Below are 26,556 nucleotides of genomic sequence, written 5' to 3' on the forward strand. Positions count from 1 at the left end.
CAGTTATAAAAGAGAACAGAGGCAGAGGCAAACTGTGGATGTTTATCTGTGTGGTTTGCGTGGCGTTGTGGTTCCTGCTTTGAAGCCTCTGCTCTGTGCCTTTGGATTTCAACTCAGCATTGTCAGGCAAGTGGGAGTTGAAAACTCTGGGACTTGCTGCTGCTCTCGTGCCTCGAGAACTCAGAGAACTCTTGGAACGTTTCTGCTACGTGATTTTTGTATTTGTTTGCTTTTTCATGAACTTTGTATCTAGCTGAATTTTCGCCTCGAACTGTGTTTTACTCCTGAAAATAAGGACAGTTTTCTTTAGCCTTTTCTTTTCTGTTTAATACAGGTTTGCTGATTAGCAATGCACATGTGTGTCTGACCTTCTTTCCTGGACCGTTAATTATCGCCTGAGCCCGGTCAGGCAGAACACATAGGATCCTTTTAATCCATTGGATTGTAATAATAATAATAATAATAATAATAATAATAATAATAATAATAATAATAATAATAATAATAATAATTATTATTATTATTATTATTATTATTATTATTATTATTATTTATTGGATTTGTATGCCGCCCCTCTCCGTAGACTCGGGGCGGCTAACAACAATAATAAACACAACATCTACAATCCAATAATAAAAACAACTACAAACCCCTATTATAAAACCAACATACCATGCATAACTTGTAATGGCCTAGGGGGAAGAGCTATCTCAACTCCCCCATGCCTGGCGGTATAAATGAGTCTTGAGTAGTTTACGAAAGACAGGGAGGGTGGGGGCAGTTCTAATCTCCGGGGGGAGTTGGCTCCAGAGGGCCGGGGCCGCCACAGAGAAGGCTCTTCCCCTGGGGCCCGCCAAACGACAGTAGATAGATTAAGTAGGCAATAAATCCACACTGAGGCACCACTGCTGTTCTGCAAGGTACATTGGTTAAGTCGTGATAATTTATTTTCAAGAAGAAGCGTTTGTACAGTTGGTACCAGACAAAGGTTCAACACCAAGTTAAAAAGAATCGTCTGGGTCAGCAATGATATCCTTGATGAAAAGACTGGGCAGAGACCATGTAGACCAGTGGTGGTAGGTTTTTAGTACTATAAAGAAGAAAATAAAACATGCTTAAGAGTTTGAATATCATGAGACCCTCAATAAACACTCCTCTTCACTAGCAATAAGATCTACACAAAATGATTAATTCCTTATTTATAGAGAAGGAAGCACTTGGTAACATCTGGAGTTTCCTATAGATAACAATTGTGCAGAGTATATAGCCTGAAGTTGTTGATGCTGGAGATAAATGGCTCCATATCTGATTGGGAGCTTCCCACTAAAAGCAGAATTCTAACCCAGGAAAGTACCTGATAGGTTTCAACAAGGAAGTTGTTATATTTGTCTATGCTGCTCCGTGCTCCCCTGCCCTGATTCCATGAATTTTACTTTATGCAAAATCAGCTGCCTAATTCATGACTGATCCTACAGCTAAAAGGGACTTTGGCCAGAACTGGAGACTGGGATTTTACCAGCAGGAAGCTACATAATAGAATTAAGCCTTTAACAAAGAGGTTCAGAATTACATAAACTTACCAGGATTTCGGGTCCATTATAGGTATTCTACAACAGAAAAACAAAAACATAAAATTGGGTGTGGGGGAATCAGGAATATAGTTTCTACACTAATTTGTTGGGTTTTTTTTTTTAAAAAAACCCCCTATTTTATCTAAGCTGCTGTACAGACCCTCTTGAGAATGTTGAATTATAGAGTATCTCAAAAGGGATAAAAGATAGCTCATGATGAATTTATACAACAGGCTAGAGCAGGCCAAAATGAAATGAACTATGACTTAGGATGATGAGAGAAAGGCATCCATTGTCTTATATTAACTCTAAATAAGTTTATCAATGACTGTGTAGGGCTCATTGTAGGATTACACCAGAACTGTGGAAACTGCTGTCATAACTTGACATGATAGAAAGATAGAAACATAGAAGACTGACGGCAGAAAAAGACCTCATGGTCCATCTAGTCTGCCCTTATACTATTTTCTGTATTTTATCTTAGGATGGATATATGTTTATCCCAGGCATGTTTAAATTCAGTTACTGTGGATTTACCAACCACGTCTGCTGGAAGTTTGTTCCAAGGATCTACTACTCTTTCAGTGAAATAATATTTTCTCATGTTGCTTTTGATCTTTCCCCCAACTAACTTCAGATTGTGTCCCCTTGTTCTTGTGTTCACTTTCCTATTAAAAACACTTCCCTCCTGAACCTTATTTAACCCTTTAACATATTTAAATGTCTCGATCATGTCCCCCCTTTTCCTTCTGTCCTCCAGACTATACAGATTGAGTTCATGAAGTCTTTCCTGATACGTTTTATGCTTAAGACCTTCCACCGTTCTTGTAGCCCGTCTTTGGACCCGTTCAATTTTGTCAATACTGTATCTTTTTGTAGGTGAGGTCTCCAGAACTGGACACAGTATTCCAAATGTGGTCTCACCAGCGCTCTATATAAGGGGATCACAATCTCCCTCTTCCTGCTTGTTATACCTCTAGCTATGCAGCCAAGCATCCTACTTGCTTTTCCTACTGCCCGACCACACTGCTCACTAATGACATAAAGTTGCATTTATGATTGTGTCCCTTAACAATGGAATTGCCATCCCAATCGCCATTGGGAAGGACTGCCTATAATGTCCCAAAGGGGCTTTTTAAAGAGGCCACTGGATTTTGGGGTTTTTCTTGGAAGACTTTTTGCTTCTCATATAAGAAGCAGCAGGACACGATTCAGTGATCAATCTGCATTTAAAAGACACAGGCCACTCTTTTGAAGACAACAAAGTCCACAATTTCAAACCACTGGTTTGAAAAAGGGGTCAAAGAGGCCATCTATTTATTTATTTTTATTTATTTATTGGATTTGTATGCTGCCCCTCTCTGCAGACTCGGGGCGGCTAACAACAGTGATAAAAAACAGCATGTAACAATCCAATACTAAACAACTAAAAAAAACCCTTATTATAAAACCAAACATACATACAAACAAACATATCATACATAAATTGTAGAGGTCTAGGGGGAAAGAATATCTCAGTTCCCCCATGCCTGACGGCAGAGGTGGGTTTTAAGAAGCTTACGAAAGGCAAGGAGGGTGGGGGCAATTCTAATCTCTGGGGGGAGTTGGTTCCAAAGGGACGGGGCCGCCACAGAGAAGGCTCTTCCTCTGGGTCCCGCCCAACGACATTGTCAAAATTAAACATCCCTTTCAACACAGTCCTTTCAACAGTTCCAAAAAGGTTCCACACCTATTTGCAACTGCCAGTGATCTTAATGACCCACTAAATGAATGAGAATGACTCTCATCACATGAACAAAGTATGGCAGCCTCTGTTTGGCGATCTTGGCTTCAAGTGTTATTTTTGGTGAGGTTTGGTCTAAGAGTTCTCTTGTTGTTTTTGCAGTCCATGGGATGCATAATACTTGCCACCAGCTCTAGAGTCCAGTTCTAGTATACCTTTAAACTGCAGTCAATCTGCGAATCTTTTTTTTTGGACTACACAAAATTGTATAGTTTGCAGATCTCTGACATCTACTGTTGAAAGTGAGACTTTGCAACACTGGCTCTTAAACATTCATACTACTGATCATTAAGAGCAATAGATATAGAGAGAGCAATGTTTCTCAACCTTAGCAATTTTAAGAGGGGTGGACTTTTAGAATTCTTCAGCAAGCCATGATGACTTTTAATTTGGGAAATTGAAAGCTATACATCTTAAAATTACCAAGGTTGAGAAAGACTGAGAAAGAGGCTCAGATTTAAACAAGGTTAAACAAGATCTAAGTATTGCCCACAAGATCATATGCTGCAACATCCTGCCTGTCGGCGACTACTTCAGCTTCAACCACAACAGCACAAGAGCACACAACAGGTTTAAACTTAATAGTAACCGCTCCAAACTTGACTGTAAAAAATATGACTTCAGTAACCGAGTTGTCGAAGCGTGGAACTCATTACCGGACTTCATAGTGTCATCCCCAAACCCCCAACACTTTACCCTTAGATTATCTACGGTTGACCTATCCAGATTCCTAAGAGGTCAGTAAGGGGCGAGTACAAGTGCACTAGAGTGCCTTCCGTCCCCTGTCCTATTGCTCTCCTATATCTCCTATACCTTTCTTCTATTCCTATATCTCTTCTTCTATTCTTTCATTGATATGTTCTATTACTATATCTGTTTTTCTATTATTTCTTAGATATATTTTACTATGAGTATCTCCTCTATAACCTTCATCATGTATTTTACTATGTGTATATAGATATATACCCACTAAAACCCTCATTGTGTATTGGACAAAATAAATAAATAAAATAAAATAAAATAAATAAAATTCTATCTGGGTTCCCAGTTTATCTCTAACCAAGTCTCCTCCTTCTTGCCTTTTTCTCCTAAGCAAACACATATGGGTGTGCCTTCTTGAATCTCCTTGCAAGGATGTAGTTCCAGGTATTAAGATCTTCTTCCTCCTTCTTATAGCTAAACTATCTTTCCATTAAAATAACAAGACATGTTTTGGTCTTTGACAGGTTGGATTCTCTCTCTAAGAAGACAAAATGTATTCTCCAACACTTACTCCGTTGTCATTGAAGCTGTTGTCGCCAACCTTATTGTTATCAAAGCTTCCGCGATTCTAAAAATGAGAGCACAAGAGCATATGTTAGGGTTTTGTCATCTGTGGTAGGCTGACTTTGAGGAATATCCATTTATTTGCCTATATATTTCAACATAGAGGAGCAATAGAGGGACCTTTGAGATCTGCTAAAATATAGGCAGCCAGCAGAATTCAGAGTTGAGCGGCATATAAATTTAATTAATAATCAGTTAATAAATAATAAATGAATAAATGTCGATTCTTTCCTCTAAAAAATAGGCAGTTCAGATGCCATGTAGAGGTAGCCCTTAACTTACAACCGTTCGTTTGATGACCATTCAAAGATACAACGGCACTGAAAGAAGAGACTTAATGACCATTTTTCACACTTATGAAAAACTGCACCTTCCCCTTAGTCACATGATCAAAATTGATCCTTTGCAATTGACTCATATTTATGACGGTTACAGTGTCCTGGGTTCACGTGATCTCCTTTTGCAACCTTCCGACTGATTCACTTAACAACTGGAAGCTGCTTCTTCTATTTATTTATTCATTCATTCATTCATTTATTTATTAGATTTGTATGCCACCCCTCTCCGAAGACTCGGGGCGGCTAACAACAATGTAAAAAAACAATGTAAACAAATCTAATATTAAAAATAATCTAAAAAACCCCAATTTAAAGAACCACTCATACATACAAGCATACCATGTATCAATTCTATAAGCCTAGGGGGAAGTGAAATTTCAATTCCCCCATGCCTGACGACAGAGGTGGGTTTTAAGGAGCTTGCGAAAGGCAAGGAGGGTGGGGGCAATTCTGATCTCTGGGGGGAGCTGGTTCCAGAGGGTCAGGGCCGCCACAGAGAAGGCTCTTCTGGGTCCCACCAAACGACATTGCTTAGTCAACGGGACCCGGAGAAGGCCAACTCTGTGGGACCTAACCGGTTGCTGGAATTCGTGCCGCAGAAGGCGGTCCCGGAGATATTCTGGTCTGATGCCATGAAGGGCTTTATAGGTCATAACCAACACTTTGAATTGTGACCAGAAATTGATCGGCAACCAATGCAGACTGCGGAGTGTTGGTGTAACTTTGGCATACCTTGGGAAGCCCATGATTGCTCTTGCAGCTGCATTCTGCACGATCTGAAGTTTCTGAACACTTTTCAAAGGTAGCCCCATGAATGGAAGGGCCAGCCTGTCTGGCGCTGTAGAGGCAAGAGGACTGGGGAGCTCATCTCTGGGGTTGCAGAGGGCTGGAATATACAGATCTTGCTGGGGAGAGGCAGATATGGCAGGAGCCATGGGGTAGGCCGCTCTCAGGGAACAAGAGCTCGCTGTTTGAAAGCCATCTCTTGCTCTGGCACCATAGGCTCAACCTGGAGTACTGGTGATAGGCAAAATCTGAACTCTGGGCTCAGGCTGTTGTTGCTCGATGCCATGCCAAGTTTCCGAACACTTTTCAAAGGTAGCCCCATGTAGAGAGCATTACAGTAGTCGAACCTCGAGGTGATAAGGGCATGAGTGACTGTGAGCAGTGAGTCCCGGTCCCATTTTACAGTGAGTCCCGGTCCCATTTTGCCCCATTTTACAAGGAAGCTTGTAAAATGAGGCAAAATTCACTCAACAAACATCTCACTTAACAACAGAAACTATGGTCTCAATCGTAAGTTGAGGACCACCTCTAGTATGTGGACTAGAGTGAGCATCTTGCAACTTTGAACTCCATATTGTCCTCTTGGAAACCTTCCCTCCGAAGAAAATTTCCTTCCAAATATTGATTTTAGGATTGAATTGTGAGTTCTGCTCAAAACTGGCATCTCTACACTTGTTAATACGTACCCCTCCAAAACGTCCAGAATTATAGCTGTTCTGAAACATAAAATGAAAACAAGACAATTTGAAATTAAGTGCAACCTAAAGGTTCAGTCTTATGACAAATAGCAGTTGTCCCACCATCTCCCTAAACGTACAAAGTTACTTTTGCTTTGTTTACGGAAATACAACAAAATGGGAAAATGCATATTGAGGTTTTTAAAATAAAACATAAACAATTGGCTAGGAGATTGGCTATTTGGGACAAAATCTAGACCTTTCGTGGTTGATCAGGCCGATTAATGCCATTTATTATTTATGTTACATGACATATATTTTGCCCCCCTCGTAACTCAATTAAACATGTGCTGCAAATACATTTCTTTAGTCATTGTATTAGATATCTTTGAGAAAAAAGGAATATGCTTAGCTTTTGGATGAGTTGATATATACCCACTAAAACCCTCCTTGTGTATTGGACAAAATAAATAAATAAAATAAAATAAATAAATAAAATTCTATCTGGGTTCCCAGTTTATCTCTAACCTAGTCTCCTCCTTAGAAACATAGAAGACTGACGGCAGAAAAAGACCTCATGGTCCATCTAGTCTGCCCTTATACTATTTCCTGTATTTTATCTTACAATGGATATATGTTTATCCCAGGCATGTTTAAATTCAGTTACTGTGGATTTATCTACCACGTCTGCTGGAAGTTTGTTCCAAGGATCTACTACTCTTTCAGTGAAATAATATTTTCTCACGTTGCTTTTGATCTTTCCCCCAACTAACTTCAGATTGTGTCCCCTTGTTCTTGTGTTCACTTTCCTATTAAAAACACTTCCCTCCTGAACCTTATTTAACCCTTTAACATATTTAAATGTTTCGATCATGTCCCCCCTTTTCCTTCTGTCCTCCAGACTATACAGATTGAGTTCATGAAGTCTTTCCTGATACGTTTTATGCTCAAGACCTTCCATCATTCTTGTAGCCCGTCTTTGGACCCGTTCAATTTTGTCAATATCTTTTTGTAGGTGAGGTCTCCAGAACTGAACACAGTATTCCAAATGTGGTCTCACCAGCGCTCTATATAAGGGGATCACAATCTCCCTCTTCCTGCTTGTTATACCTCTAGCTATGCAGCCAAGCATCCTACTTGCTTTTCCTACTGCCCGACCACACTGCTCACCCATTTTGAGACTGTCAGAAATCACTACCCCTAAATCCTTCTCTTCTGAAGTTTTTGCTAACACAGAACTGCCAATGCAATACTCAGATTGAGGATTCCTTTTCCCCAAGTGCATTATTTTACATTTGGAAACATTAAACTGCAGTTTCCATTGCTTTGACCATTTATCTTGTAAAGCTAAATCATTTACCATTTTACAGACCCCTCCAGGAATATCAACCCTATTGCACACTTTAGAGTCATCGGCAAATAGGCAAACCTTCCCTACCAAACCTACTGTTGTCCTTCTTGCCTTTTTCTCCTAAGCAAACACACATAGGTGTGTCTTCTTGAATCTCCTTGCGAGGATGTAGCTCCAGATACTAAGATCTTCCTAGGATGTAGCTCTGGGTGTTAAGATCTTCTTCTTCCTTCTTATAGCTAAACTATCTTTCTATTAAAATAACAAGACATGTTTCGGTTGTCTTTGACAGGTTGGATTCTCTATCTAAGAAGACAAAATGTATTCTCCAACACTTACTCCGTTGTCATTGAAGCTGTTGTCGCCAACTTTATTGTTATCAAAGCTTCCGCCAGTCTAAAAATAAGAGCACAAGAGTATATGTTAGGGTTTTGTCATCTGTGGTAGGCTGACTTTCAGGAATATCCATTTATTTGCCTATATATTTCAACATAGAGGAGCAATAGAAGACCTTTGAGATCTGCTAAAATATAGGCAGCCAGCAGAATTCACAGTTGAGCGGCATGTAAATTTAATTAATAATTAATTAATTAATAATAAATAAATGTTGATTCTTTCCTCTAAAAAAATAGGCAGTTGAGATGCCATGTAGAGGTAGCCCTCAACTTACAACAGTTCGATTGATGACCATTCAAAGATACAACGGCACTGAAAGAAGAGACTCAATGACCGTTTTTCACACTTATGAAAAACTGCACCATCCCCTTAGTCACATGATCAAAATTGATCCTTGGCAATTGACTCGTATTTATGACGGTTGCAGTGTCCTGGGGTCACATGATCTCCTTTTGCAACCTTCCGACCAGCAAAGTCAATGGGGAAGCCAGATTCATTTAACAGTGTTGCCAATTTAACAACTGCCCTGATTCACTTAACAACTGGAAGCTGCTTCTCTTTACAAGCAAGGAAGCTTGTAAAATGGGGCAAAATTCACTGAACAAACGTCTCACTTAACAACAGAAACCATGGGCTCAATCGTAAGTTGAGGACCACCTCTAGTATGTGCTACTCAATTGTAAACCGGTTAGGTCCCACAGAGTTGGCCTTCTCCGGGTCCCGTCGACTAAGCAATGTCGTTTGGCGGGACCCAGGAGAAGAGCCTTCTCTGTAGCGGCCCCGACCCTCTGGAACCAGCTCCCCCCAGATATCAGAGTTGCCCCCACCCTCCTTGCCTTTCGCAAGCTCCTTAAAACCCACCTCTGTCGTCAGGCATGGGGGAATTGAAATTTTTTCCCTTCCCCCTAGGCTTATAGAATTTATACATGGTATGCTTGTATGTATGAGTGGTTTTTTAAATTGGGGTTTTTTAGATTGTTTTTAATATTAGATTTGTTTACATTGTCTTTTTATATTGTTGTTAGCCGCCCCGAGTCTTCGGAGAGGGGCGGCATACAAATCTAATTAATAATAATAATAATAATAATAATAATAATAATAATAATAATAATAATAATAATAAAACTATACTCCTCAGTAAGACCTCAGTATTTACAGCCCCTACTTGACAAAATCATACACTGGGACTGTAATAAACAATTATCATATTTTCTTCAGGGTACAAATATATATGTAGTTTCTAGAACCACTAAGTTTATAGTCAGGGCTGTTCAGATGAGAATATGTTTTATAGAACATATTGGGGTGGTATGCAAAGGAGATGAACTGACTTAAGAATATTTTATATCAGTGTCTTAGATTCGTTTAATATAATCCTTTGCACAAGTTATATTCTCATGTTTTACTACTCAATTTTAGCATATTATACTGCATTTTAACTTATTATTTATTCAAATTCCCTCTATTTCAGCCAATTGTATTGTATTTTAACCAGTCACAGTTTTATGACGACCGATGTGGTCCTTTTCCTCGCTTTGATATGTTCGATTGACTAATCAAATAAAGTTGATATTGATATAGTATGTGGACTAGAGTGAGCATCTTGCAACTTTGAACTCCATATTGTCCTCTTGCAAACCTTCCCTCCAAACAAAATTTCCTTCCAAATATTGACTCGTTTTAGATTTTAGGATTGAATTTTGAGTTCTGCTCAAAACTGGCATCTCTATACTTGTTAATACATACCCCTCCATAAGGTCCAGAATTATAGCTGTTCTGAAACATAAAATGAAAACAAGACAATTTGAAATTAAGAGCAACCTAAAGGTTCAATCTTATGACAAATAGCAGTTGTCCCACCATCTCCCTAAATGTACAAAGTTACTTTTGCTTTGTTTACGGAAATACAACAAAATGGGAAAATGCAGATTGAGGTTTTTAAAATAAAACATAAACAATTGGCTAGGAGATTGGCTATTTGGGACAAAATCTAGACCTTTTGTGGTTGATCAAGGCGATTAATGCCATTTATTATTTATGTTACATAGAAACATAGAAACATAGAAGACTGACGGCAGAAAAAGACCTCCTGGTCCATCTAGTCTGCCCTTATACTATTTCCTGTATTTTATCTTACAATGGATATATGTTTATCCCAGGCATGTTTAAATTCGGTTACTGTGGATTTACCAACCACGTCTGCTGGAAGTTTGTTCCAAGGATGATCTACTACTCTTTCAGTAAAATAATATTTTCTCATGTTGCCTTTGACATATTTTACGCCCCCCTCGTAACTCAGTTAAACATGTGCTGCAAATACATTTCTGCAGTCATTCTATTAGATATCTTTGAGAAAAAAGGAATATATTTAGCTTTTGGATGAGTTGAAAGAAGTACATTGATACCTCGTCTTACAAACGCCTCGTCATACAAACTTTTCGAGATACAAAGATCTCGAAGGTTTAAGATTTTTTTGCCTCTTCTTACAAATTATTTTCACCTTACAAACGGAAGTCTGGAGGTGGGATTTCCCAGCGAGGGGAGCCTCAGTGAAATAGCAGCATCGCAAAAACACAGAGGTCCGGACTTCTGTTGCCAGCGAAACCCTCGTTTTTGCGATCCTGGGATTCCCCTGCTGGGATTTTTCTGCAGCATCGCAAAAACGCAGAAGTCTGGAGGTGGGGTTTTCCATGGAGGGGAGCCTCAGGGGAATCCCAGCAGTGCAAAAACGGGTGCTTCGGCTGGCAAAAGGGGTAAATTTTGGGCTTGAACGCATTAATCGCTTTTCCATTGATTCCTATGGGGGAAACATTGTTTTGTCTTACAAACTTTTCCCCTTAAGAACCTCATCCTGGAACCAATTAAGTTTGTAAGACAAGGTATCACTGTACATTTAAGAGTTGCTATACAGCTTTTAAAAATAGTTTTTAATCTCCTCCTGAGCAAAGATGACAAATTAGCTCCAAGTAAACAGTTATCCTGGCTGCTTATTTATTAAATTTTAATTGTTAAATTTTATACTTACTCCATTACCATTGAAACTGTCCGACCCTACGTTGTTGTTGTCAAAACTGCCTATACTCTGCAAAGGAAAATAAAGAGAGCTAGTTATTTTCTTTTTGCGGAAGAATTAGAAAAAACACTAAAAAGATCCTGGCGGTTTTGTGAATAACAAAGAATTTAACAAACCACAGGAGAGGAAGAAAGGATAGCAGAGTGGAGGGGAGACCAGCGTCAGAAGAGGAGGACCAGGGGAGACATGATAGTACTTTTCCAATATTTATTTATTTATTTATTGGATTTGTATGCCGCCCCTCTCCGGAGACTCGGTGCAGCTAACAGCAACAATAAAGCAGTGTACAATAGTAGTCTGATGTTAGAAACAATTAAAAACCGATAAATATAAAAAAACCAAACATACATACATACATACCATGCATAGAATTGTAAAGGCCTAGGGGGAAGAGGGTCTCAATTCCCCCATGCCTGACGGCAGAGGTGGGTTTTAAGCAGCTTACGAAAGGCAAGGAGGGTGGGGGCAATTCTAATCTTTGGGGAGAGTTGGTTCCAGAGGGCTGGGGCCGCCACAGAGAAGGCTCTTCCCCTGGGTCCTGCCAAGTGACATTCTTTAGTTGACGGGACCCGGAGAAGATCCACTTTGTGGGACCTAACTGGTCGCTGGGATTCGTGTAGCAGAAGGCGGTCCCTGAGATAATCTGGTCCGGTGCCATGAAGGGCTTTATAGGTCATAACCAACATTTTGAATTGTGATTGTAATTTGAGGGGTTGCCACAGAGAGGAGGGGGTCAAACTATTTTCCAAAGCACCTGTAGGCCAGACAAGGAATAATGGGTGGAAACTGATCAAGGGGAGACTCAACCTGGAAATGAGGAGAAAATTTCTTGACAGTGAGAGCAATCAACCAATGGAACAGAAGTTGCCTATAGAAGTAATGAGAGCTTCATCAGAGCCTCGGTTGCAGAGTGGCAAGCTTTATTTCTTTATTTTTATTTATTTATTTTGTCCAATACATAATACACATTGAAGAGAAAGAAATGCAATAATATAAGTAAAGAAAAGAATAGAAGAAAAGATATAAAAGTATAGGTGAACATATTTGAAAGGAAGAAAAGATAAATGAGATAAGGAGAGACAATTGGACAGGGGACGGAAGGCACACTGGTGCACTTATGCATGCCCCTTACTGACCGCTAAGGAACCTGGAGAGGTCAACCTTGGATAGTCTAAGGGAAAAATGTTGGGGGTTGGGGGTTGACACTACTGAGTTAGGTAATGAGTTCCACGCTTCGACAACTCGGTGGCTGAAGTCATATTTTTTACAGTCAAGTTTGGAGCGGTTAATATTAAGTTTGAATCTGTTGCGTGCTCTTGTGTTGTTGCAAGTTAAAAACAGGAAAGGGAGGAAAGGAAAGGCAAGGCAAAGCCCAATAGATGACAGATCTACATAAATCCCTCCAGGACATTGATCCATCTTCTCCTTCTTCTTAGAGCAGCTGCCTTTCCCAAACACACCAATAAACCTAGAAGGCTCAATGGGAATGCCATCTTGTGGCTCACCTTGAAATACTTGAAGTAGGCTTAAATCTCATCAGGTATGTGTGGTCTTTCTATGACCATCCATTGGCTGCTGCAAATTCCCAGGAGATAAACAATTGACGGAGAACTCTCATGCTACAAACTCTTTAAAAACAGTAATACTCAGCAGAGACAGTTGGCGAAGGCAAGAACCCCAGTTCTGGAATACAGTGTTCACTCGATTTTCGCCCGCGAAAGTCGAATTTCCGCGAAGTAGAGATGCGGAAGTAAATACACCATTTTGGGCTATGGACAGTATCACAAGCCATCCCTTAACACTTTAAACCCCTAAATTACCATTTCCCATTCCCTTAGCAACCATTTCCTCACCATTATTACTGGTACTCACCATTGAATAAGACACTTAGTGATCCTGATATTTATAAACATAATTATTTATTAACAATAATTATTATTTTTTTGTTATTTATTTGCCAAAATTGTTAGTTTGGCGATGACATATGACATCATTGGGTGGGAAAAACCCTGGTATAGGGGGGGAAAGCCGCAAAGTATTTTTTAATTCATATTTTTTAAAAAAACCGTGGTATAGGCCAGTGTTTTTCAACCAGTGTGCCGCGGCACACTAGTGTGCTGTGAGACATGGTCAGGTGTGTTGCGAAGCTCAGAGAGAGAAAGAAAACAAGAGAGAGAAAGAAAGCAAGAGAGAGAGAGAGAAAGAAAGAGAAAGAGAAAGAAAGAGAGAGAAAGAAAGAAAGAAAGCAAGAGAGACAAAAAGAAAACAAGAGAGAGAGAAAGAAAGAAAGAGAGAAAGAAAGAAAGACAGAGAGAAAGCAAGAGAGAGAGAAAGAAAATGAGAGAGAGAAAGAAAGAAAGAGAAATAAAGAAAGCAAGAGAGAGAAAGAAAGAGAACAAGAGAGAAATAAAGCAAGGGGGAGAGCAAGAGATAGAGAGAAAGAAAGAAAGAGAGAGAGAGAAAGAGAGGGAGGGAAGGTGGGAGAAAGACAGAGGGAGGGAGGGAGAAAAAGAGCAAAAAAGGTGGAAGGAAGGAAGAGAGAAAGAAAGAGGGATGTAGAGAAAGAGAAAAGAAGGAGGGAGAGAGAAATAGAGCGAAAAGGAGGAAGAGAGAAAAACAATTTGTCCACAGTTTTTTTAGCCCCCCCCCCCCCCACTCAATGTGCCCCAGGGTTTTGTAAATGTAAAAAAATGTGCCATGGCTCAAAAAAGGTTGAAAATCATTGGTATAGGCTATTCGCGAAGTTCGAACCCACGAAAATCGAGGGAACACTGTATTCCATGCTCGATCCGTGAAGCCAGAGCTCCAAAGACTTGATTCATTTAGTACAGATAACATATAGATCCCATAGGAGCATTCTTTCCCCCAACCCTCTCCTTACCCCAGCTGTGGTGTCTTGGAAAGTGAGCAGGCAGATAGCCAGGAAAAGGGCCACCACTTTGGCTTGCATCTTGATGTTGCTTCTGTCTCCCTTTCCCTCTGAAACAGGAATAGGGATAAGGCCACCTGATGCCTCTACTTATACTGGAAGTTATCATGGGCAGTGTCCTTCCATACGTTGAACTATCAGTGCCTGTTATCATGAGCAAATTTGCTTCTGTGAGCCCAGCCTGATTTATCCGTAGAATGACTAAGCCCTTCCTTCCTTTTCCAACCATGGCCAAGATCCACAAATCCTTTGCTCCATATAGCTGACCACACATCCATCTCTCCTCCCTTCTTGACCCCGTATTTCTGTCTTCTTTCTTTTTTCCCATTTTTTAATCTCAGATTATCATGCGCTAAAATTTTTGGCTAATGGAGTGAAATTATATTTTGGAACAAGAGTTTCAAACTCGATTTCATTGAGGACCACATCAGGGTTGTGTTTAGTCTTGGGGGGGGGGCAGTGAGGATTTGATCAGGGTGGACGTGGCCAGTTCAATGCATAGTTCCCTCTAAGCTGAGCAGCTAAGCTGAGCAGTGAGCAATCGCTCACTTAAAAATCATCATCAACTCAGAGTTTTCCAAACCTGCCCAGAAGCCGAGAGGGAAAGAGTGAGAGGGAAGGAGAGAGAGAGAGGAAGAGAGGAAGAGAGAGAAACAGATAGAAAAAAGTGAGGAAGGAAAAGAGAAAGAAAAAGAATGGGAGTAAGGAAGAGAGAAAGAAAATCAAAATCTAGTTTGAAACTAGCTCAACTATTTAAGTGGCATTTTGATATTGATAGAGTTGCCCTATTATGAGCTCACTGTTATAGACACACAGTACAGTATTTTATTTTGAAATTCTCTGAGGCAAAACAGGGTGGGTTTTTTATTTGTTTGTTTGTTTGTTTGTTTGTTTGTTTGTTATTTAATTTATTTATTTATTTTATTTATTTATTTATTTATTTATTTATTTTATTTATTTATTTATTTATTTATTTATTTATTTATTTATTTATTTATTTATTTATTTATTTATTTATTTATTTATTATTTCTGTGCCGCCCAGTCCCGAAGGGACTGCCGCTCAGACACTATACTTTTCCGCCCACCCCCCCAAAAAAATTAGAGGGAACACTGGTTCAATGTCCTTCATATTTATTTATTTATTTATTTATTTAATTTATTTAATTTATTTTGTCCAATACAGAATCATACACAATGAAGGTTATAGAGGATATAGTAAAGAACAATATGAGATATAGGAGAGACTATAGGACAGGGGACGGAAGGCACTATAGTGCGCTTATGTACGCCCCTTACTGACCTCTTAGGAATCTGAAGAGGTCAACTGTGGATAGTCTAAGGGTAAAATGTTGGGGATTAGGGGATGATACTACAGAGTCTGGTAATGAGTTCCACGCTTCAACAGCCCGATTACTAAAGTCATATTTTTTACAGTCAAGTTTGGAGCGGTTAATATTAAGCTTGAATCTGTTGTGTGCTCTTGTGCTGTTGTGGTTGAAGCTGAAGTAGTCTTTGACAGGCAGGACATTGCAGCGTATGATCTTGTGGGCAATACTTAGATCATGTTTAAGGCATCGTAGTTCTAAGCTTTTAAGACCCAGGATTGAAAGTCTAGTCTCGTAGGGTATTCTGTTTCGAGTGGAGGAGTGAAGGGCTCTTCTGGTGAAGTATCTTTGGACATTTCCAAGGGTGTTAATGTCTGAGATGCGATATGGGTTCCAAACAGATGAGCTGTATTCGAGGATGGGTCTGGCGAACGTTTTGTGAGCTCTGGTAAGTAGTGTGAGATTTTTACACTACTACTATTGCAGGTGCCTGCTGTGGTTGCCCGAGTACTCTGCAAGCTCTGTTTTCAGCTCCCATGGTCTCCTGCAACCCTCTGCCAGCAAAAAGGGAACTCGGGAGGGCTGCCTTGGCCATCATGAACTCCATTTTCACTGGCAGAGGTGCTATGGGCCAGTCCTTTACTGTTTCTAGGGTAGCCCTGTGGGACAGAGAGGGCTAGATCCAGCCCACAGACCTTGAGTTTGACACCCCTGTTTTACAACATTAAGGCTACATCAGGCCTTAATGTAAAATTAAGCATGTCTCACTTAGCAACAGAAATTCCGATCCAACTATGATTGTAAGTCGAGGACTACCCTAACTAGTTGAATTAAATTATGATCAGTTTCATTTGGCTAATTCATCAAACAGTGTGAGTCCAGATACTTTTTTCCAGGAATGCCATCCAAATACCAACTTGTTATTATAAGTTAAAAGAACAGGCTTATTCTGAGAATTTCAGGCATGGGGGAATTGAGACATCTTCCCCAGGCCTATATAATTTATGTATGGTATGTTGTGTGTGTATGTTTTTTAATTATGGGGTTTTTTAGTTTTTAAATATTAAATTTGTATTTTACATTGTGTTCACTGTTGCTGTGAGCCGCCCCGAGTCTACGGAGAGGGGCGGCATAGAAATTTAATGAATAATAATAATAATAATAATAATAATAATAATAATAATAATAGGACAAATAAATAAAAATAATAAAATAATAAGAGCAAGGGAAAGAAAATACTATTTTTCCAAAGTGCTTCTATTCTTCCCTTCCTCCATCACAAATATATTCCCAGGGTTCGCCTGTTTATTTTTTATTTATTTATTTATTTATTTATTTATTGGATTTGTATGCCGCCCCTCTCCGGAGACTCGGGGCGGCTAACAGCAACAATAAAGCAGTGTACAATAGTAGTCTGATGTTAGAAATAATTAAAACAATAATTAAAACAGATAGAAAAAAGAGAGGAAGGAAAAGAGAAAGAAAAAGAATGGGAGTAAGGAAGAGAGAAAGAAAATCAAAATCTAGTTTGAAACTAGCTCAACTATTTAAGTGGCATTTTGATATTGATAGAGTTGCCCTATTATGAGCTCACTGTTATAGACACACAGTACAGTATTTTATTTTGAAATTCTCTGCGGCAAAACAGGGTGGGTTTTTTATTTGTTTTTTATTTATTTATTTATTTATTTATTTATTTATTTATTTATTTATTTATTTATACATACATACATACATACATACATACATACATACATACATACATACATACCATGCATAGAATTGTAAGGCCTAGGGGGAAAGAGTATCTCAGTTTCCCCATGCATGACGGCAGAGGTGGGTTTTAACCAGCTTACGAAAGGCAAGGAGGGTGGGGGCAATTCTAATCTTTGGGGGGAGTTGGTTCCAGAGGGCCGGGGCCGCCATAGAGAAGGCTCTTCCCCTGGGTCCCGCCAAGTGACATTCTTTAGTTGACGCGACCCGGAGAAGACCCACTCTGTGGGACCTAACTGGTCGCTGGGATTCGTGCAGTAGAACGAATGTTTAATGTTTAACCCCACATTAGGGTTTTTTTTGTGATCATTTAAACCTTGAGGAAAGGAAACTTCATTTTTCTATACCGATTGCCGTTCAGTTTGCGCAATTAATCAGCAATATATGTCCTCTGTTACTAGTCCCATTAGGAACCACACTGGGTGTATCGCGGCTTTGTAATCCTAGCAAATGTAACATACAAATGATTAGCGTCCCCACCCATTTTGACTTTAACAAGGGAGGAGGTTAAAGGCGATAAGAAGATATGGCCTGTTTGAGCTGTAACAACACCTAAAATAAGATCTCTGAAGAAACAGATTTTAGAGCACACGATGGAAGAATTATCAGGCGATATCTATGTAGGCAGAACTAAGTATAAAGGATAAGTAAACCTAATAAAAAATTAAAAATCTGCAAAGTACAGAAGGGAAAAAAAAAAGAAATCTACAGCAGAAATTTTGGCTCTCAATTGGGATCCTAAGTCAAGGACTACCTGTAGGTTTTGCTTTGTTGATCTTGTGCAAGCTGATTTTTATTTAAAATGAATTGAACGCAGACTTAATTTTCCATCATGTGCTATCCTATCCTATCCTATCCTATTCCATTCTATCCTATCCTATCCTATCCTGTCCTATCCTGTCCTATCCTGTCCTATCCTATTCTATCCTGTCCTATCCTATCCTATCCTATCCTATCCTATTCTATCCTATCCTATTCCATTCTATCCTATTCTATCCTATCCTATCCTGTCCTATCCTGTCCTATCCTATTCTATCCTGTCCTATCCTATCCTATCCTATTCTATCCTATCCTATTCCATTCTATCCTATTCTATCCTATCCTATCCTAACCTAACCTAACCTGATCTAACCTAACTTAACGTATCCTATCCTATCCTATTTCAATTTATATTTTATTCTAAATCAAGTACCTGTTTATCCCCAACCTGCTAGGCCATTCATGCAGAGAACTCCATAGTGCAACTGGGAGAAGGAAGTGGTCAAAAGAGAAAATGGATAGCCACATCCAGGAGCTACAATGGCGCAGTGGTTAAAATGCGGTACTGCAGGTTACTTCTGCTGATTGCCGGTTGCCAGCAGTTTGATTCTCAGCAGGCTCAATGTTGACCCAGCCTTCCATCCTTCCGAGGTCAGTAAAATGAGGAGCAAGTTTGTTGGGGACAGTAGAATGATTCTGTAAACTGCTTAGAGAAGGCTGGAAAGCACTGGAAAGCGATCTATTAATGCTAGTGCTATTGCTACCTTAGTTTCATCCTGTGCAATGCAAATTTTTGCTGCTCTTATCAGCTTCTTCATTCGGTTTCTCTGGAGAGGGAATGTGATTTCAAAGTTCCGCTCTTTTCCTGTTTAGTAGGTGCCTCTCTATTTTTGATTTGATTTGATTTGATTTGATTTGATTTGATTTGATTTGATTTGTATGCCGCCCCTCTCCGAAGACTCGGGGCGGCTAACAACAATATAAAAAGACAATGTAAACAAATCTAATATTAAAACAATCTAAAAAACCCCAATTTAAGAAACCAATCATACAAACAAGCATATCATGTATAAATTCTATAAGCCTAGGGGGGAAGGGGAAAAAATTTCAGTTCCCCCATGCCTGACGACAGAGGTGGGTTTTAAGGAGCTTGCGAAAGGCAAGGAGGGTGGGGGCAACTCTGATATCTGGGGGGAGCTGTTTCCAGAGGGCCGGGGCCATCACAGAGAAGGCTCTTCTCCTGGGTCCCGCCAAACGACATTGTTTAGTCGACAGGACCTGGAGAAGGCCAACTCTGTGGGACCTAACCGGTCGCTGGGATTCGTGCGGCAGAAGGCGGTCCCGGAGATATTCTGGTCCGATGCCATGAAGGACTTTATAGGTCATAAGCAACACTTTGAATTGTGACCGAAAATTGATCGGCAACCAATGCAGACTGCAGAGTGTTGGTGTAACATGGGCATGCCTTGGGAAGCCCATGATTGCTCTCGCAGCTGCATTCTGCACGATCTGAAGTTTCCGAACACTTTTCAAAGGTAGCCCCATGTAGAGAGCGTTACAGTAATCGAACCTCGAGGTGATGAGGGCATGAGTGACTATGAGCAGTGAGTCTCTATCCTAGTGTGAGAAGGACTGATAAGCCATTTAAGTAGGGATAAAACCAATAAAGTTTGGCCAGTTAGTTAAATCACCAGGATCTTCTATATCCAATCACAATGACTTTCTTAATAGGTAGAACCTTTAATTCTTATGGATACCTTGTGTTAAATGCCACCATCTCAAATTGATCCAGTAAGTTTTCATGGTTGAAGGTAAGCTTTAAACTAGGATTTAGGTTTCAGGTTGACTAGGACACTTAATTCGATTCTTGTGGGTACCTTTTACCATTGACTCTTCGTGTAGATGAATTTTATTAGGTTAGTTTCTCCCTGAAGAAAAGCCCTGAATGTTTTTTTTTAAAGGTATACTTTTGATTGCATTAGAATCTTATCTTACGGCAACAAGTGCTTCACAAACGGAATGTAATTATATTTTCTTAATCTTCCCTGGAGCACCCAGTTAGAAAATTACCTTTTTTTTAGCAAGGCACAGAAAAGTTGAGATTAAGTAAAAGTCATTTGCTTCCCATCTCATTTTCTGATGCAAACTGATAAAAAGGCTGCCAGTTGAACAAAATCCTTTTCATTGGTTAGGTCCCCCAGAGTTGGCCTTCTCCGGGTCCCGTCGACTAAACAATTTCGTCTGGCGGGACCCAGGGGGAGGGCCTTCTCTGTGGTGGCCCCAGTCCTCTGGAACCAACCCCCCCCAGAGATTAGGACTGCCCCCACCCTCCTCGCCTTTCGTAAGTTATTAAAAACTCATTTTTGTCGCCAGGCATGGGGAAACTAACACACACCCCAGTTGTCAAGGCTGGTGTATGGTTTGATTGGTTGTGTGATTTTTTAATTTTATTACAAGGGTTTTAAATTGCATTTTAAAATTGGATTTGTACACTGTTTATGTTGTTGTGAGCCGCCCCGAGTCGTCGGAGAGGGGCGGCATACAAATCTAATAAATTATTATTAATTATTATTATTGCCAATTTTAGAAAACGTCCTACAAGTAAATTTGGGCCTATGCTGCAGCCTACCGTGCAGGTATACATGGATTAAAAAGTCGTTAGCCCAACAGAAATTAGGAATACAGTGATACCTCGTCTTACAAACACCTCGTTATACAAACTTTTCGAGATACAAACCCGGGGTTTAAGATTTTTTTGCCTCTTCTTACAAACTATTTTCACCTTACAAATCCACCACCGCCGCTGGGATGCCCTGCCTCCGGACTTCCGTTGCCAGCAAAGCACCTGTTTTTGCGCTGCTGGGATTCCCCTGAGGCTCCCCTCCATGGGAAACCCCACCTCTGGACTTCCGTGTTTTTGTGATGCTGCAGGGGAATCCCAGCAGTGCAAAAATGGGCACTTTGCTGGCAAGGGAAGTCCGGAGGTGGGGTTTCCCAGCAAGGGGAGCCTCAGTAAAATCGCAGCATCACAAAAACACAGAGGTCCGGAGGTGGGGTTTTGAGGACTCCAGTGTTTTTGTGATACTGCGATTTCACTGATGCTCCCTTCGCTGGGAAACCCCACCTCCGGACTTCCGTTGCCAGCGAAGCGCTCATTTTTGCGATGCTGGGATTCCCCTGCAGCATCGCAAAAACACAGAAGTCCGGAGGTGGGGTTTCCCATGGAGGGGAGCCTCAGGGGAATCCCAGCAGCGCAAAAACGGGCGCTTTGGCTGGCAAAAGGGGTGAATTTTGGGCTTGCACGCATTAATCGCTTTTCCATTGTTTCGTCTTACAAACTTTCCACCTTAAGAACCTCGTCCCGGAACCAATTAAGTTTGTAAGACAAGGTATCGCTGTACTGCGTCCACTTCTGGAGACCTCGCTTAAAAAAAAGAAACTGATAAGATTGAGCAAGTCAGAAATGGGGAAGAAAAATGGTGCAAGGTCTAAGGGGCAAAACATATCAGGAGAAGTTGGATGAACTGAATATGTGCAGCCTGGAAGACAGAAGGGAAAAGGGGGGACCCGGCTGAAACCTTTAAATATACAGTGTTCCCTCGATTTTCGCGGGTTCAAACTTCGCGAATAGCCTATACCACAGTTTTTCAAAAAGTATTAATTAAAAAAACCTTCACGGGTTTTTTCCTATACCACGGTTTTCCCCCACCCGATGACATCATATGTCATCGCCAAACTAATAATTTTTGCAAATAAATAACAAAAAAAATAATGGTTGTTAATAAATAATTATGTTTATAAATATCAGGATCACTAAGTGTCTTATTCAATGGTGAGTCCCAGTAATAATGGTGAGTAAATGGTTGTTAAGGGAATGGGAAATGGTCATTTAGGGGTTTAAAGTGTTAAGGGAAGGCTTGTGATACTGTCCATAGCCAAAAATGGTGTATTTACTTCCGCATCTCTACTTCGCGGAAATTCGACTTTTGCGGGCGGTCTCGGAACGTATCCCCCGTGAAAATCGAGAGAACACTGTACACGTTTTCTTTTTCCTCCACCAGTTTTCTGTATATTTATGTTTTCAACTTCAGGAGACATCCACTTGGCCCCTTAAAATCATAATGTGGCTTATTTCAGCAGAACGTATTATTACACAATTACAACACTTTGGATTTGTTAACACAGTCAGAGGTTTATTCAATACTGTACGGCGTTTGTGAAAACATTGAATCCACATGTCTTCAAATAATTTGTTTCCTGCAAGGTGGGAAATCGGTTATTTACAAAGAATATCTCCCATAAACGCATGCACCAAAAGAAAGAGAAAATTGCTCAATAAGCAAACTTTGTTTGCTACTGCTTCCCTGAAGTTTCTGGAGCGTGAAACAGCCTTTCCCAAGGCTGAAAATCAGCTGGCCGGCGCACGCATGCGTGTTGAAGCTGAAACCTGGCAACGTGTCCCATGCCGTCTGATATAGCTCCACATGTCACCCATGGCATTCGTGCCACAGATTCACCATCACGGACAGGACATCTTATACAAGGATCTACCCTAGTTCACAGATGATGGTATCCAGGCATCAGGTTCAAAATTTTCCAGGATTCCCAATTCACTGGCTATGAGAAGCACAACAATAGCTGAAATATAAGCTCTTTTGCAAATTAATAATAATAATAATTTATTAGATTTGTATGCCGCCCCTCTCCGAAGACTTGGGGCAACTCACAGCAATAATAAAAACAATGGTATAGCAAAACAAATCTAATATTAAAAAAGAAATCATATAAAACCCTATCGTATTTAAAAACCAAGCAACACATACATACCAAACATAAAATATTAAAGCCTGGGGGAAGGTATCTCAACTCCCCCATGCCTGGCGATAAAGATGGGTCTTGAGTAGTTTGCAAAAGACAAGGAGGGTGGGGGCAGTTCTAATCTCCGGGGGGAGTTGATTCCAGAGGGGCGGGGTCGCCACAGAGAAGGCTCTTCCCCTGGGGCCCGCCAAACGACATTGGTTAGTCGACGGACCCAGAGAAGGCCAACTCTGTGGGACCTTATCGGTCGCTGGGATTCGTGCGGCAGAAGGCGGTCCTGGAGATATTCTGTGCAAAGAGATGCTGTGTAAGATGAGATAATAACCTTGTGGTCATTTTTTGCAACACTGGGCTATCTTCTTTACCTAAATCATCCTGTCTTCTTGATGCTTCCCGGAAACAGCCACATATCAGCAACTTAAACCCATGAAATGCATGGGAATCAAAGTAACAGATACATTATGTGTATCTCCAGTTAGAGGAAGAATGGAAAGAAAGCAAGGAAAATCACTTGGATGCCGTCAGGCAGGGGTTGCAGTTCCCACCGCTATCAGCACAATTCACGTCCAGCGTGCGTGCATCCCAGTGAGATTATGCTTCTGCGCATGTGCAGAATCTCACAAGGGGAAGCATGCAAGAGAGAGATTACAGTGTTCCCTCGATTTTTGCGGGGGATGCGTTCCGAGACCGCCCGCAAAAGTCGAATTTCCGCAAAGTAGAGATGCGGAAGTAAATACACTATTTTTGGCTATGAACAATATCGCAAGCCTTCCCTTAACACTTTAAAGCCCTAAATTGCAATTTTCCATTCCCTTAGCAACCATTTAGATTATTACTCACCATGTTTATTTATTAAAGTTTATTTAAAAAAATATTTATTAAAGGCAGACGAAAGTTTGGCGATGACATGTGACGTCATCGGGCGGGGAAAACCGTGGTATAGGGGGAAAAACCCGCAAAGTATTTTTAAATTAATACATTTGAAAAACCGTGGTATAGACATTTCGCGAAGTTCGAACCCGCGAAAATCGAGGGAACACTGTACAGTGATTTAGTGCATGCGCAGAAGCAAAACAATTTACCCAAATTGCATGTCCCCTTGCAAGATTTTGCACCCTGCGCATGCACAGAAGCAAAATAATAATAATAATAATAATAATTTATTAGATTTGTATGCCGCCCCTCTCCGAAGACTCGGGGCGGCTCGCTGGAATGTGCACGCATGCATGCCAATTACCCAGAGCTGCACACACAGCTCCATTTTTGCTGCCAATGCACAGTGCGACTCAATACTGAATGCCATTAAGATGCAAATGATAGAATGGATCAATTCCCAAATGCATTTCACAGTTAAACTTGGAGTACCTGAGTATATGTACATTGGAAGTCCTCAACATATTTCCCCGTTTTCTTTTTTTGGGTTTTAATGAAACCTAGTCCCATTCAGTCTATGGCGCCAGCAGTTGTACAATACTGTTTCTAACTTTCAAGAATGAGCATAGGGGAAATCTGGCTAAGATTCTTCAACGCAAAGCTGCCGAAATTACAATTAACAACATTCACATCGTCAAGGAATCAAATCAATTCCCAGAGCAATTTTGGCCAGTCCACTTGACCTCCAAAGAAGGATTTAAGAACTTTCCAAAGTCCGGAGGTCTTAATCGGGAAGAGCACACTTGATCCTGAGGACTTGTTCTCTCCGTCCTTCTGTTGAAGAGCTTATGGAGCAAAGGCGGCAGCCTGCAAATGTCCTTTATTCTGGTCCAGAAGCTACAGCACGAATGCTTCACCGCGGAAGAAGAGAAATAAAAGATGATGGGGTCCAAACAGGCGTTGAAGGTGCTGAGAAGCAAGACTTTCATCCGCCACTCGGGATTTTCCCACTGAACGTAACTCACCACGTGGGAGATGTTGTAAGGTGCAAAACAGATGATGAAGACAGCTAAGGTGGCCGCCACCAACCCCACCGCTCGGTGCTTTTTGCTCCTGTGGATACGTGGTGAAGAGATCACGATCCTTACAAAGCCAAAATAGCAGAAGCAGGTGATTAGGAATGGCACCAGGAAAAGTACAATGCTGACCTCCAGGCGAACAGGGAGCAGGATTTGGAGTTGCTTCTCCGTGAAAAGGTCGTAACAGACATTCCGGGAGGGCCCACTTGGAAGGGAATAGTTGTCCCGGTTGAACTCCGTGATATACACAATGCTGCAGTGGCCAAAAGACCAGATCCAAATGACCAGGCTGGCAATTTGAGCATAGACTGCCTGACACCTCAGCTTGTACTGGATGGGATAAGCTACGCCCAGGTAGCGATCCACGCTGACCGCGGTGAGGAAGAGCATGCTGGTATAAATGGTGCTGAAGTAAGCGAAGCCGCTAAGGGGGCAAAGAAAAGGGGGGAAGGCCCAGCGGCCCGCGATCTGCTCTGCCATCTTGAAGAGGAGGAAAACCAGGAAGCCGAGATCGGAAATGGTGAGGTTGAGGAGGAAGATGCAGTTGGAGGTGGCCTTGACTCTCATCTTCTGGATGAAAGCAGAGAGGGCCAACAGGTTGGTGGGAAGGCCAATTAGGACAGTGAGCGCGTAAACGGCAATGTAGGTGTTCCGGGTTTCAGAGTCGGGAGCCATGCTGGAAGATTTCCACCTGTGGGGGGAAAAAAATGAGATGTTAAGAGCGTTCTATCGATTCATCAAGAGAGGAAGAAAGGGGAAATGAAACCCTGCACCTGTATATTCCTGACCCACCTTCACTTTTGAAAACATGGAAAGACGTGATATTGCCGAAAGGGTAAAATATTTAGCTAGGAGGAAAAGCTTAGAAATAATCAATCAAAAGCAAATAGATTCGATTGCTTAATTGTACCTGGATTATCGTTGTATTGTACCTTATGATTCTTGACGAACATATATATTTTTATTTATTATTTATTTATTTATTTATTTATTGTTAGAGTTGGAAGGGACCATGCGGGTCATCAAGTCCAACCCCCTGCCTAAGCAGGAACCCTATAGCAGTGATTTTCAACCTTTTTTGAGCCATGGCGCATTTTTTACATTTACAAAACCCTGGGGCACATTGAGTTGGGGGGGGGGGGGGGCTAAAAAAAGTTTGGACAGTTTTTTTCTCTCTCTCTTCCTCCCTTTCGCTCTATTTCTCTCTCCCTTCTTTTTTCTCTCTCTCCATCCCTTTCTTTCTCTCTCTCTTCCTTCCTCTCTTTTTTGCTCTCTTTCTCCCTACCTCCCTCTATGTCTTTCTCTCTCCCACCCTCCCTCTCTTTCTCTTTCTTTCTCTCTTTCTTTCTCTCTCTCTTGCTTTCTTTCTCTCTCTTGTTCTTTCTCTCTCTCTCTTTCTCTCTCTCTTTCTCTCTCGTTTTCTTTTTCTCTCTCTTTCTTTCTTTCTCTTTCTTTCTTTCTTTCTCTCTCTCTTGCTTTCTTTTTCTCTCTCTCTCTCTCTCTCTCTTTCTTTCTCTTGTTTTCTTTCTCTCTCTGAGCTTCGCGGCACACCTGACCATGTCTCACGGCACACTAGTGTGCCACGGCACACTGGTTGAAAAACACTGCCCTATAGCATCCTAGTGAAATGGCAGTCCAATTTCCTCTTGAAAATGTCCAGAGTATTGGAGTTCAATACTCAAGTTATTTTATTTGTA

The 26,556-nt window shown here is 40.8% G+C and overlaps 2 protein-coding genes across 2 annotated transcripts; both read right to left on the reverse strand.

Annotated features, from left to right (window-relative positions):
- Positions 1 to 925: 925 nt before the first annotated feature.
- On the reverse strand, positions 926 to 25,550 carry LOC139173978 (insoluble matrix shell protein 4-like). The gene is made up of 8 exons (XM_070763961.1): positions 24,273 to 25,550; positions 11,254 to 11,310; positions 9,975 to 10,004; positions 8,172 to 8,228; positions 6,491 to 6,520; positions 4,628 to 4,684; positions 1,581 to 1,607; positions 926 to 1,090 (listed from the first exon to the last, which is right to left on the reverse strand). Exons 1-8 carry the CDS (start codon positions 24,348 to 24,350, stop codon positions 1,085 to 1,087), a joined length of 342 nt encoding a protein of 113 aa, XP_070620062.1. The 5' UTR covers positions 24,351 to 25,550; the 3' UTR covers positions 926 to 1,084.
- Positions 24,488 to 25,534, reverse strand: LOC139173976 (free fatty acid receptor 3-like). The gene has a single exon (XM_070763957.1). The coding sequence runs from the start codon at positions 25,532 to 25,534 to the stop codon at positions 24,488 to 24,490; it is 1,047 nt and encodes a 348-aa protein (XP_070620058.1).
- Positions 25,551 to 26,556: the final 1,006 nt, after the last annotated feature.

Source organism: Erythrolamprus reginae, chromosome 11 (genome assembly GCF_031021105.1).
Source record: "Erythrolamprus reginae isolate rEryReg1 chromosome 11, rEryReg1.hap1, whole genome shotgun sequence".
Classification (NCBI taxonomy): domain Eukaryota; kingdom Metazoa; phylum Chordata; class Lepidosauria; order Squamata; family Dipsadidae; genus Erythrolamprus; species Erythrolamprus reginae.